Raw genomic sequence first — 13,315 nt, forward strand, 5'->3', positions numbered from 1 at the left:
GCTTGCAGGTCACATAGGATTAGTTCCCCGATGTGGGGACGGCGCAGTGCTGGGCTGATAATTTATTCATTCCTGAGGGGGAGGGGCCAAACCGGTATTGCGGTATGGGTTAAAATTCATATCGTGCAGAACAAAAATTTCGGTATGAACCGGTATACTGCCCAGCCCTACTGTATATGTATGGTATGCATCTCTATACTTCAGGGCACATATGGCAGCTTGTCTATTCCTTTTATGCACCTATATCATTGATATTTACACTGCTGTACTTTGAGGCAACGTATTACCAAGTTGACTGTTTTTAGTCCCATTGTGTTAGTGTTGGAACACAACATGCACCTGTTCTATACGGAAAAGCCCAGGAAATAGGCCTTCTCCACTTGGGACATCGTCATTTCTTGTTCTGTTCAGAATCTATGTGCTAATATTCTCTAGTGTAAGACAAATCGTACTGTGTCCTAAGAATACCTAAAAAAAAAACACACAACAGGTTGAACTTGATAAACTGTATTTTTTAGTGTGTTGGGGTCTTTGGCACAGGATAAAATACTGTACTAAGAAAATACAAAAACACACTAAAGCTTAAGTACAAAAATAAACGTATAGATCATAATAGGCAGTCATTTCTAGTATCAAGGTAAAAAGCCCTAAATGAGTAAGCACCACATCACATTGATGCAAACAATATAAAACCTTGGCAATCGCACCTGAAATAAGTCAAGCGGTGACCAGAGGCTGAGAAGTCAATAACTGGCGTGGACTGTTTTTTTTTTTAGGATCCCTCTCCTTAAATAGGGGCACATTTCCCAATCACTTTAACACAGTTGGATGAACTTCAAAAACGAGGCCTCCAGCACCTATAGAGCCACTTCTAATAACTATGTATGCATTGCTTTCTACCAAGGTCTATGACAATTCATGGCCACTTAAAAATTCCAGTTGGTCTCCATCTGTAGGTCCATCCAGTGGACTATACATAGTTGCCAAAAAGCTAAGTTTCATCAGTTTCTCATTTTTTTGTTGGCTGGTTTGATGGGGGTTAATTCTTCCTCTTCTTCATCGCTGTCACCAGACTCCTCCTCTTCATCATCGTCCTCAGAATCTAAAGGGGTGGGGGCTGCAAAGCAAAAAGGGAATGTATCAAACAACTTACATTGTGTTATTGTTAGATGTAGCTATTTATCTAAAAATACTGCTGCTTTTGTACTGGCCACTAGAGTAGACTTTACAATCTAAAAAAATTTCTACAGTTCACTAGTCAGCTTTGCTGTATAGATTGGGACAGAATTACCAGAGACATCACAGTTATAATGATTATATTGTAAAGTCAAAGTCCTAGATAAGGCAGAAGAATAAAAGGTGTATTGACACTATCCACAGAGGGCACTGCCGAAAACCATCGGCGCTAGGACCATGGCGTCACCATTGAATTCTGGCAAAAGAATAAACATGTTCTTTTCTTTAGAGGATCTGGAATTTCCGCTGCAGAATGTTAAGCTGCGAAAATTCTGTAGTGTGCACGCAACCTAACACTACACAAACAAAGCTCTGTTGGATAGGGGATATGTCTGATTGCAGGGGGAGCCAGCGGCGGGACCCTCGTAATCTCCCTGCTGCACCCAGCATTCGTTTAGAGCATCAGGTGCAGCACTGGAGGCTCGTAACGTTGTGCAAGTCTATGCAAGTCTCATGCCCCCTCCCATAGACTTGCATTGAGGGGGCGAGGCCGTGACCATGAGGTCATGAGTCTCCACCTCACATCGCCAATCATGCGGAACGGAGCAGTGTTCGCTCAGTGCACCTGATGTCTGGGGTGCCACAGCCGAGATCGCGGGGGTCCCTATCGGCAGGCCCCCCACGATCGGACATCTTATCCCCTATACTTCAGATAGGGGATAAGATGTCTAGGGGCGGAGTACCCCTTTAACCCCTTAAGGACCAAGGGCGTACAGGTACGCCCTTGGTCCTGCTCTCCTGATATAATGCGGGGGTTACACAGTAACCCCGCATCATATCACGGCGGGCCCGGCGTCATAGTGAAGCCGGGACCCGCCTCTAATAGTTGCCGGCTAGCTCAGTCGTGCTGTTCGGGATAGCCGCGGCTAATCGCGCCATCCCGAACAGCTGACAGGACAGCGGGAGGGCCCCTACCTGCCTCCTCGCTGTCCGATCGCCGAATGACTGCTCAGTGCCTGAGATCCAGGCCTGAGCAGTCATGCGGCAGAATCATCAGGGACACCGCGGGGACGCAGCGACAGCGATGGAGGGCGACATCCAGGGCAGCGGTGACAGGTGAGTACAACTTCCTCTACCAGTGGTCTTCAACCTGCGGACCTCCAGGTGTTGCAAAACTACAACTCCCAGCATGCCCGGACAGCTGTTTGCTGTCCGGGCATGCTGGGTGTTGTAGTTTTGCAACATCTGAAGGTCCGCAGGTTGAAGACCACTGTCCTATACTTTACATTGCACGGATCCCTCAACATACGATGGTTTCAACAAACGATGGTCCATTTGGAACGGATTACCATCGTAAGTTGAGGGACCACTGTATTACATTAATTTGAAATTGGCGCTCTATTATAAAGACAGGCTGACCGCAACAAAGCCTAGCACAGGCTTCGGTCTGGCCTAAAAAACGATTAGGGGCATGTGCGACCGGACACTGGGCCACCATGTATGCGCACCACAACTGTTTAAATGCAGTGATCTCAGATGTCTCATTTCCGGCAGTATTTACCAGGTGTGGACTTTTAAGCTCTGCTCTATGGTGTTATCTTAAATGATGACAGTGCCCAATAAAGCATCCCTGACAGCCTGCACACATTCTATTCCAGTTTGCACAGTGTTAGACACAGACAGACAAGCACCCGACCCTGCCACAGAATGAGAGAGGCAGCTGAAAATTTTAGCACAAAACTCAATGTAGATAAATGTTATGTAGGCTAGATTGTTAGTTATGCGCTGTCAGGGCATGCTGGGAGTTGTAGTTTGACAACAGCTGGAGAACCGCAGGTCATTCAGGGCTGATCCAGATCACACATGCACCCGCTGTGCACTTACCGACCATGACTTGTCCAGAGAGCATTACAGGACCAGAGCCGGACTTGAGGCGAAATGTAACCGGGGGCTGAATTACAAAGTTATCCAGATTAATCTGCGTAAAAATAGTATATAAGGTCAAAGAGATGGAAGAGAGAAAATGTACACTCACTTCTCAATTTTTTTTTTTTTAAATCAGTAACAAACATAGATTTCAAATTTAGGGTAGGGTCAAACGTAACGGAAAAATACGATGCGGATCTGCCGATGACCGATCCTATAGTGTGCCTGTGGTTAGGCCTGTGTGTCCGCTGCTATGAGCAGACCGGGATCTGCGCGACTGTAGTAAAATGCTCGTGCATTACCAGTTACTCAGACATTGTGGCCGCTCTCTGCCTAGTTTAGGGAGCGACCGTAATGCCCGAGTAAAAACTGCGCATGCGCGTGCATATTACTTCAGATCTTGCTCATGGCAGCGTATTGGTGCTACGAGCGGACACATGGGCACACCACATTACGCACACTCTGGGGTCAATCATAGGTGGATGACTTATTTTACATTGCAGATTCATTACGTGTGACCTTACCCTTACGTGGGATCTGCTTCGTGGTTAATGATCCCGGTAATGGCCAATGATGTCGCTTCATATTTACATTGCATTATTTGTATTAACATTGCGTTACGTTCTGCATTTCACTTCAGAGCTGTACTCCCTATTCTGCTGTCTGCTAGACCTCATACACACCCCTCAGGGTCTGTTCACATGGTGGAATATAAGTCCGGAAAATTTCAGAGCAGACGTTGGCAGAACAAACCGGCGCTAGGACTGCTCAGAGCACCGTCCCCATAGACCGTAATGCATTTCTCAGTGGATTCAGCAGAAAGAATTGACATTTTGCCTCAGAAATGATGCTGTGCGCATGGTGGAGCAGCATCTCATTAAAGACAACAGGAAGACACCATAGACAGTCTAAGTCTATTCCACTGAAGAATTTAGGCAAATATTTACTGCCTATTGACTTTAATGGGATTCCGCTGTCCCATTCACACAGAGGAATTTCCATCTGGGAAATTCGGCATTTCGCTAAATTTTAAGACCTGCGGCGGAATCCCACTGAAGACAATGGGCTTAGAATTTCAGCCGAATTCTGTGTTTTGAGAACACAGAATTCCACTGCAGTTCTGCAGCATTTCCGTTCAGCAAACTTTGGAATCTGTGCAGAATTCCACTGTGTGAACATGGCTCAAAGGAGTAGTGCAGTGAAACATAACTTATCCAAAGGATAGGGCATATGTTATAGATCGTGGGGGGGGTCTGACCACTGGGACCCCCCACGATCTCCTAAACAGGGCCCCGGCAGTCTGCTGGAGGGGGCGTGTCGACCCCCTTCCGGAGCTGCAGCCGACACGCCCCCTCCATGTATCCCAGAGAAAAAGACCTTTTTCTTTTTTAGTCTGCGCAGAATTCCACTAGAAAACTTTTCTCTTGTTTTACCATAGGAAATGGTTTGTCGCTGGTGAAATCCACATCACACCTTATTACAGGTCACATCTAGGAGTGGATCCCTTGCCGAGGAGCCGATGGATTGCTATACATAGGGTTAGCCCCATGGAATAAGAGTAGATTTGGGATATAACAAATGGTTAATCTCACCCTAATGGGCACCCACAGTATCTGTCTATGAGATTCAGAACTTCATTGGATAAATGACTTTCCGACAGAAGGTCTGACATGGTTGCCTGCACCATATTCACATTTTACACTTGCACTACAGTGCCCATAGGGGGAGCCATCAACAGGTCTTGCTGGTAATTCTCATAGCCCTCGTGCTTTGACTTTTGAGACCGCAGTGCACAATGTGCCTCCAGCTATTACAAAACTACAACGCCAAGCATGCCCGAACAGCCTGTGGCAGTCTGGGCATTGTAGTTTTGCAACAGCTGGAGGCACATTGGTTGGGAAACTGCACCCAAAGAAGTCTCTGGTTAGCATCAGAGCCGAAAGTGGCATTGGCGCTGCTTATGGCTGCCCCCTATAGTGAAAGTGCAAAGCGAGGGGATGGTGCACATTACTAGCAGAGCAACAACAACAAAAATAAAATAAAGATGCACCATTATACATTTAGGACAATCAAGTGCAGCATGAAAACCTCAGAACAACAAAAGGACCCCCCCCCCCTCTTAAAAACCAGGAACCAATGGCGCTACCCATAGGTTGAGCCAAAACAGTAGCTAGAGTGATGGGACAGACCACAAGGTGACCTTCTCCATAACGAGACCGCACACTAATGGTATCCCTGCTAAAATCCACAGGCAACACCACCTCAGTTACATTTTCCCATAGGTGTGCACAGGTACTTACCATAGTCTGGCAGGACAGCTTGAGGGTGGCTATTGGCACGGTGATGTCCTCATCATTATGATCGCGCCCCGTCACCTCTACCACATTATACTCATCTTTGGCTTCTGCACCAAGGCTGATCTATGGGAGGTAAAGAATTATTGCTACAGTGTATAAAAATCAGAAAGATCCTGTCCAAGGCTTCTAACCAGACCCGGGTGCCATTATTATTATTTTTATTTTATTTTTTTTACACCAATAACTGCTACTTTGTCATGTGACAGAGAAACATGAGGACCTCACTGACCCTAATAAGCCCGAAGTAGTTAGGTTCCATTTCGTTATCGGTGCAGGACCTTCTCCTGGCAAGCCGGAGTGGTGCAGGACCTGCCGCGCAGTGAAATGACATCATCGTGTGGCAGATTTAGCACAACACTGGATAACGGAGTACAGTATTTTTTTATATTGTCTGCAGGTATCGGTACATCCCTAAAAGGCAAAGCATTATATAGGGTAAAATCTTTATCCTCGCATCCCCAGGGGACGCTCCTGCCTGCAGGGATGGTGAGGATATGAACTTATAAACTGCTCCCCGCCGCGCCCATAAGTACTGTATTTATTGGCGTATAACACAATTTTTAGGCAAAATTTTTTAGGCTAAAGTCTATCTGCGTGTTATACGCCGATAAGCCGCTGTAGTTCAATTATTTAAATTGGGTGCTTTAAATCAATGAACTGCAGCGGCTTTTGCAGGTCCAGAGACCTCCCGTTGCTGCCCGATTCTTTGCCCCTGGCTATCCTGGGGTCCAGAGACTGCCGGCGCTGCTGCCCCATTGCCTCCCCCATCCCCGGTTTTTCTGACCCGGCAGAAGCCCCCAGGAAAGGCAGGGGGAGAGAGGCTGTCACTGCCCGCATCTCTCCCCCTGCCTTTCCTGGGGTCTAGAGCCCTGCTGCCGCCGCTTCTCTCCCCCTGGCTATCGGCACCGCTGCCCCATTGCCTCCCCCATCCCCGGTTTTTATGATCCCGCAGAAGCCCCCAGGAAAGGCAGGGGGGAGAGAGGCAGTTGCTGCCCGCTTCTCTCCCCCTGCCTTTCCTGGGGTCTAGAGCCCTGCTGCCCCATTGCCTCCCCCATCCCCGGTTTTTTTAATTACCTGTTGCCGGGGTCGGGTCCGCGCTGCTTCTGGCTACGGCGTCTCCTGCGTCACGTTGAAGACGTCACTCGTCATTGCGCCTCGTAGCGCATAGCAACGACGCAGGAGACGCCGGAGCTAGAAGCAGCGCGGACCCGACCCCGGCAACAGGTAATTATAAAACCGGGGATGTGGGAGGCAATGGGGCAGCGGTGCCGATAGCCAGGGGGAGAGAAGCGGCGGCAGCAGGGCTCTAGACCCCAGGAAAGGCAGGGGGAGAGAAGCGGGCAGTGACAGCCTCTCTCCCCCTGCCTTTCCTGGGGGCTTCTGCGGGGTCAGAAACAGTGTATAGGGGTATACGCATGCACACACACAAACCTTTTTTTTACCCAAATATCCTTGGTAAAATGAGGGTGCGTGTTATAGGCCGGTGCGTGGTATACCCTGATAAATACGGTAGTCCCCTGGGCCAGGAGTTCCTCTCACCTAGTCCCGTGTCTTCGGCCAGCAGCGACGCCCCCTCTGCTTGATTGACGAGCCGTTCTGCTCCGTCTGACGGGCTGCGTCATCTGAACAGACGGAGCAGAACGGCTTGTCAATCAAGCTGAGGGGGCGTCGCTGCTGGCCGAAGACACGGGACTAGGTGAGAGGAGCTCCTGGCCCAGGAGACTACTTATGGGGTCGTCGGGGACTAGTTTCTTAGTTCATATCGTCACCATCCCTGGGGGCAGGAGCCTCCACCGGTGATGGCGAGAATAGAGATTTTATCCTATATAACGCTTTGCCAAGCATTATATAGTGTAAAATATGATTGGGTCCCTTTAAGTTAAAAGGCCGGAGCCCCCAGAGTATCCCGAAAAGCTCATGGGAGCAGCAGATAACACCTATCCCCAGGCTACCAAACACAACCCACTGTGTTCTGCCATTACGGAGATCCATTAGACCCTGGGTTCTCAACCGGTGGTAAGCATACCCCTAGGGGTACGCCACCAGTTTGGGGGGTATGCAAATGCACAAATATCTGCAATGCATTGGCCAGTATGTGTCAGCGCATAGCCGCGGCAGCTCTCTGTACAGTAGCGCGGCCAGCGCTGCGGCTACTGTAAGGGAGCTGCGTGGTTGCCGGGGAAACAAGTGACCTCCCCTGACGCTGTGCGGAGGTGCAGAACAGCACATCAGTGCGGCCCCCCAAAACAGGACGCGCTGCACCCAAGGACAGGCCACACAGGGCCGCAGGAGGCCTGGTAAAGTGAAATATAAGTGTATGGGACGGAGGGAGGGTTTTTGTGTGTGTATATATATTTATATTATATTAGAACAGGGGGATCGGGGCAAGGGAGGGGGATAGGAATAATGGCACAAGAGATTAAGATGGGAGGGAGGGTTAATCATTACTCCCCCCCCCCCCATCCATATTAATCCCCATGTGCCAATATTCCCCGCCTCCATCTTAATCCCCTTGTGCTATTATCGGATATGGCAGAAGGGGATCAGAGGGAGGGAGGATAATGGCAGAAGGGGATTAATATGGGGGGGGGGGGTGATGATTATCATCCCCCCCCCCCCTCCATCTTTATCCCCTTGTGCCATTATCCCCCCCTCCCTCTGATCCCCTTCTGCCATATCCGATAATAGCACAAGGGGATTAAAATGGAGGCGGGGATATTGGCACATGGGGATTAATATGGATGTGGGGGGGGGGGGGGGGGAGTAATGATTAACCCTCCCCCCCATCTTAATCTCTTGTACCATTATTCCTCCCTCACTCTGATCCTCTTGCGCCATTCCCCCCCTTTCCTCTGATCCCCTCCCTTTTGCCATATCGGATAATAATGGCACAAGGGGATTAAAATGGAGGGGGGGGGGGGAAATAATGGCACAAGGGGATTAAGTATCGCATTAGTATAACGGTAAGAACACACCTTTGGTCTGTGGGTGTTCCACACGAGTGGGTACTCGCTGACACACTTTCAGCCTTTGTGTGTACAGTCGCCAAAAAGGTTGAGAACCGCTGCATTAGAGATCACCTTTGCTAAAGCCAAATCTATACGATACACACTATGGAATTCCTTTTGACGCACAGCTGAAGGACACGATAATAACGCAAGCCTTTTCCATTATGCTCGGCTCCTGGGGGAGACAACATCCTAGCCTGCCCCCTAGTGGCAGGTGTTATATGAAGTACTTACAGTGCAGAGGGACAGGTTGGGCTCAAAGTCGTCATCTTCTTCCACCTTGAACGTGTAGTGGTTGGTCTTTGCGGACAGCTCACACCCTGGGGTATACAGAGAAGAGAGGTGACAAACTGAGCGGGTATCACAGGGTTTCCCCAAGCAGCACGCCTCCAGCTGTTGCAAAACCACAACTCCCAGCATGCCCGGACAGCCAGAGGCTGTCCGGGCATGCTGGGAGTTGTGGTTTTGCAACAGCTGGAGGCGCACTGGTTGGGAAACACTGGGATATACCATTCAGGAGTGTGTCCGTGGGGGGTGTATGCCGGAATTTGCATTACTGCTATACAATACAAACTTTATATCTGAAAATATAAATTATATAGAAAATGCTGGGAGTTCTAGTCCTACACCAGAAAATCAGACACACTAAATATCTACCCTTCCCCCCCATATATACTACTTACCGAATATGTAGGACTCCATGGTGGGGATCATGTCCTCCATCGTTTCTGATTGTTAAAGACACGAACTACAACACACGTGGGTTACAGCGCACACCGCACTACCTAGACAGGAGCGGAAGGGGAGGAGCCAGCCGCGTGACGTCGGAGTAGAGCCCTACACGCCTCTCCTACACTCCGCCTACAGTACGGGCAGTCAGCGCGAGGGGGAGTGTCTAGAAGCGTCATGTTACTATGGAGCCCTACACGCCTCTCCTACACTCCGCCTACAGTACGGGCAGTCAGCGCGAGGGGGAGTGGCTAGAAGCGTCATGTTACTATGGAGCCCTACAAGCCTATCCTTAGCTCCGCCGACAGTGCAACCTGCTAGCGCGAGAGGTGGAAAGCGCGACGTAACTGTAGAAATCTACACGCCCATCCTAAGCTCCGCCTAAGTAGTGACGTCACTGTAGAGCGCTACACGCCTATCTTTCTACACTCCGCCCATTTTACAGGTTGCTAGCGCCAGAGGGCGCTCTGTGTGACGTCACTGCACCTACTTCTATTAGTGTACGCTATCTTCACCACTGTAAGGAGCAAGCAACGTGGCTGCATGTTAGTACACGCCTTTTTACTCTGCATTTTTTATTTATATGATTTAATGGAAAAAAAAAAATCTTTACTAAATTGTAGATTTTAACCCCTCAAGGACTCAGGGTTTTTCCGTTTTTGCACTTTCGTTTTTTCCTCCTTACCTTTTAAAAATCATAACGCTTTCAATTTTCCACCTAAAAATCCATATGATGGCTTATTTTTTGCGTCGCCAATTCTACTTTGCAGTAACATTAGTAATTTTACCCAAAAACGGAAAAAAAAATCATTGTGCGACAAAATCGAAGAAAAAACGCCATTTTGTAACTTTTGGGGGCTTCCGTTTCTACGCAGTGCATATTTCGGTAAAAATTACCCCTTATCATTATTTTGTAGGTCCATACGGTTAAAATGATACCCTACTTATATAGGTTTGATTTTGTCGCACTTCTGGAAAAAATCATAACTACATGCAGGAAAATTTATATGTTTAAAAATGTCATCTTCTGACCCCTATAACTTTTTTATTTTTCCACGTACAGGGCGGTATGAGGACTCATTTTTTGCGCCGTGATCTGAAGTTTTTATCGGTATTTTTGTTTTGATCTGACTTTTTGATCACTTTTTATTCATTTTTTAATGGTATAAAAAGTGACCAAAAATGCACTTTTTTTGACTTTGAATTTTTTTTGCGTGTACGCCATTTACGCACGCGGCGATACCACATATGTTTATTTATTTATTTTTTTACACTGTTTTATTTTTTTTTATGGGAAAAGTTGGGTGATTCAAACTTTTATTAGGGAAGGGGTTAAATGACCTTTATTAACACTTTTTTTAACTTTTTTTTTTTGCAGTGTTATAGGTGCCTTGATCTCAGGCACGGAGCAGTCATTCGCCGATCGGACACCGAGGAGGCAGGTAAGGGCCCTTCCTGTGTCCGGTCAGCTGTTCGGGACGCCTCGATTTCACCGCGGCGGTCCCAAACAGCCCGTCTGAGCAGCCGGGTCACTTTCACTTTAGAAGCGGCGGTCAGCTTTGAACGCCGCTTCTAAAGGGTTAATACTTCATATCGCGGGAGCCGGTGCAGGACGTAAATATACGTCCTGCGTCGTTAAGGGGTTGAAGGGGTATTCCAGGAAAAAACTTTTTTTATATATATCAACTGGCTCCAGAAAGTTAAACAGATTTGTAAATTACTTCTATTAAAAAATCTTAATCCTTTCAGTACTTATGAGCTTCTGAAGTTAAGGTTGTTCTTTTCTGTCTAAATCCTCTCTGATGACACGTGTCTCGGGAAAAGCCCAGTTTAGAAGAGGTTTGCTATGGGGATTTGCTTCTAAACTGGGCGTTTCCCGAGACAGGTGTCATCAGAGAGGATTTAGACAGAAAAGAACAATCTTAACTTCAGAAGCTCATAAGTACTGAAAGGATTAAGATTTTTTTAATAGAAGTAATTTACAAATCTGTTTAACTTTCTGGAGCCAGATGATTTATTTATATATATATATATATATATAATATATATATATATATATAAATAAAAAAAAAAGTTTTTTCCTGGAATACCCCTTTAACCCCTTAAGGACGCAGGACGTACTCAAACGGCCCCTTTTCCGAGTCCTTAAGGACTCAGGACGTTTGAGTACGTCCTGTCAAATCCCGGCCCCCCGCTGCTAGCCAGAGGGGCACCGGAGCCGGATGCCTGCTGAAATCGATCAGCAGACATCGGGGCATATCGCCCAGGGGGGTCATGATGACCCCCCCCATGTCAGCGATGCGCTGAGATTCCGTTCCCCGCCGCTCGCCGGGCGGGGATCGGAGCCGGATGTCTGCTGATTTCTATCAGCAGACATCCCGGCAGTGTGCCGGAGGACCTCCTATACCGGCGATCGCTGCAGGACGCCGGTAACTAAACTACTTACCGGCGTTCTGCAGCGGTTCCGGGTCATCAGGGTCACGTGTGACCCGGATATAGATGGTATGGTGACTGGTGGTGTAGTATACACCACCAATCACCATCGATGCTGTACTGGGGGCTGGCATTGTGGCCACCCCCCTCAGTACAGTTGTGATTGGGTGGCCAAAGTGGCCACACCAATCACAATGTAATGGGAGTGGATTGGGTGGGCTAGGAGCATGTTGCTCCGTTCTGCCCGCCATTTCAGAGAGATCTGGTGTGCAGGACGGAGCCCCGTGCTGCCCACCATCCCCTCAGTTAAAAAAAAGTGCCCCTTGCCCCCTTTCTGTGGCCCCTTGGCAAAGAAATCCCCAGGGATAGCTTTAGATTAGGTAGGGACAGGTTAGGGTTAAAAAAAAAAAGTATATATATATATTTTTTTTCAGCGTACCTCAGTGGGTGTCCGTGGGTCCGTAGCACCTTTAGCTGTGTGACCCCGGCCCTGCTGGGTCGCTGCGGTCTGCCCCCAGCGTTTTTTTTTTTTTTGGCGCATATCTTTTTTTTTTTTTTCCTAAGCGTGTGTGCGGACCCTCTTAGTTATAAAAGAGCGGTCCGCCACCGCTTGTTAAAGCCCACCCGCCTCTGATTAGTCCCATAGTACTAATCACCGTTTTTTTTTGTGGTGCCGGCGCTTTTTTGGGGGTTTTCTAGCATGTTTTTGCACCCATAGGCGGTCCGTGCCACCAGTAGCAGGCGTGTACTGTGTGGACGGACCGTACCTGTGTGTGCAGCCTGTCCCACCGCTGTCGGTGATTTATCACTGATCAGCGTTTTTTTTTTTTGGGGGGTTCAGGCGGGTGCATTTTTTCGGGGTTAAGCGTTTTTTTATTTTATTTTTCTTTTTTTTTGTGTGGGGGTCTGTGTACAAGCCACCAGCCACTGTTCTGGGCTGAGTGGCCAGACCCCCCACTGACTTCTGCACCCCCTGCCGCCACAAATGCTAATCAGTGCGCAGACCACTCATTAGATAAACGCTTTTTTTGGCGCAGGGCTTTTTTTGCGCTAGAAGTCCCCTATTTTTTTTTTAAAGTCCCCTTTTTTATATTTTTTTATTTTCTGTTAGGGCGGGTTAGTTTAGTTTAGATAGGTTAGGCTAGGGCGGGTTAGGGAGGTAATATCGCACCACACCACACACAGCACATACACCAATAAAGTTTTAACTCACACACACACACCACCCCCCCCCCCCCCCCCCCCACACACACACACACACACCGCCGTATCCCCATTAGAGTAGAGAAATGGCCCGCAGAGTGTTTTCGGCGGAGGAGGCATATGACATAATTCAGAGGACGATGAAGACCCCACCTTCCTTATTTCATCGTCCTCCTCATCATCTAGTTCTGATGATGAGCCATCAAGGCGGCGGAGACGCCGCCGTGCGGTGCCACAAACCTCCTCTGCCCTTGACCCTGTGCCCCATGCTAGTATGAGTCCCCCTGGCGCTCATACTAGTGAAGCCCCCCAGCCAAGTTCACTGGTACATCGTACCGGAGAACCTGTCTGGACTCAGCCAGCAGACCACGAGCCCGTGATTCCTGAGTTTGTTGGCGACTCAGGAATCAAAATTAACATTGTCGGGTTCACTGAAATTTACTTTTTCGGTCATTTTCTCAGTGACGACTTTGTTAATTTGAT

At 48.3% G+C, this 13,315-nt stretch overlaps 1 protein-coding gene across 1 annotated transcript; it reads right to left on the bottom strand.

The window, feature by feature from the left end:
• Window positions 1-482: 482 nt before the first annotated feature.
• NPM3 (nucleophosmin/nucleoplasmin 3) lies at window positions 483-9,288 on the bottom strand. Its single transcript, XM_056532870.1, has 5 exons — window positions 9,151-9,288; window positions 8,702-8,787; window positions 5,403-5,522; window positions 3,061-3,154; window positions 483-1,117 (listed from the first exon to the last, which is right to left on the bottom strand). Exons 1-5 carry the CDS (start codon window positions 9,188-9,190, stop codon window positions 1,002-1,004), a joined length of 456 nt encoding a protein of 151 aa, XP_056388845.1. The 5' UTR covers window positions 9,191-9,288; the 3' UTR covers window positions 483-1,001.
• Between the last annotated feature and the right edge of the window lie 4,027 nt (window positions 9,289-13,315).

Source organism: Hyla sarda, chromosome 7, assembly GCF_029499605.1.
Source record: "Hyla sarda isolate aHylSar1 chromosome 7, aHylSar1.hap1, whole genome shotgun sequence".
Lineage (NCBI taxonomy): Eukaryota > Metazoa > Chordata > Amphibia > Anura > Hylidae > Hyla > Hyla sarda.

Coding starts and splice junctions, on each gene's coding strand:
- NPM3 (XM_056532870.1), bottom strand. CDS start 9,190: ATGGAGGACATGATCCCCACCATGGAGTCCTACATATTCG. Junction 8,788..9,150: donor CATGGAGTCCTACATATTCG/GTAAGTAGTATA, acceptor TGTATACCCCAG/GGTGTGAGCTGTCCGCAAAG. Junction 5,523..8,701: donor CCAACCTGTCCCTCTGCACT/GTAAGTACTTCA, acceptor TACCTCCCATAG/ATCAGCCTTGGTGCAGAAGC.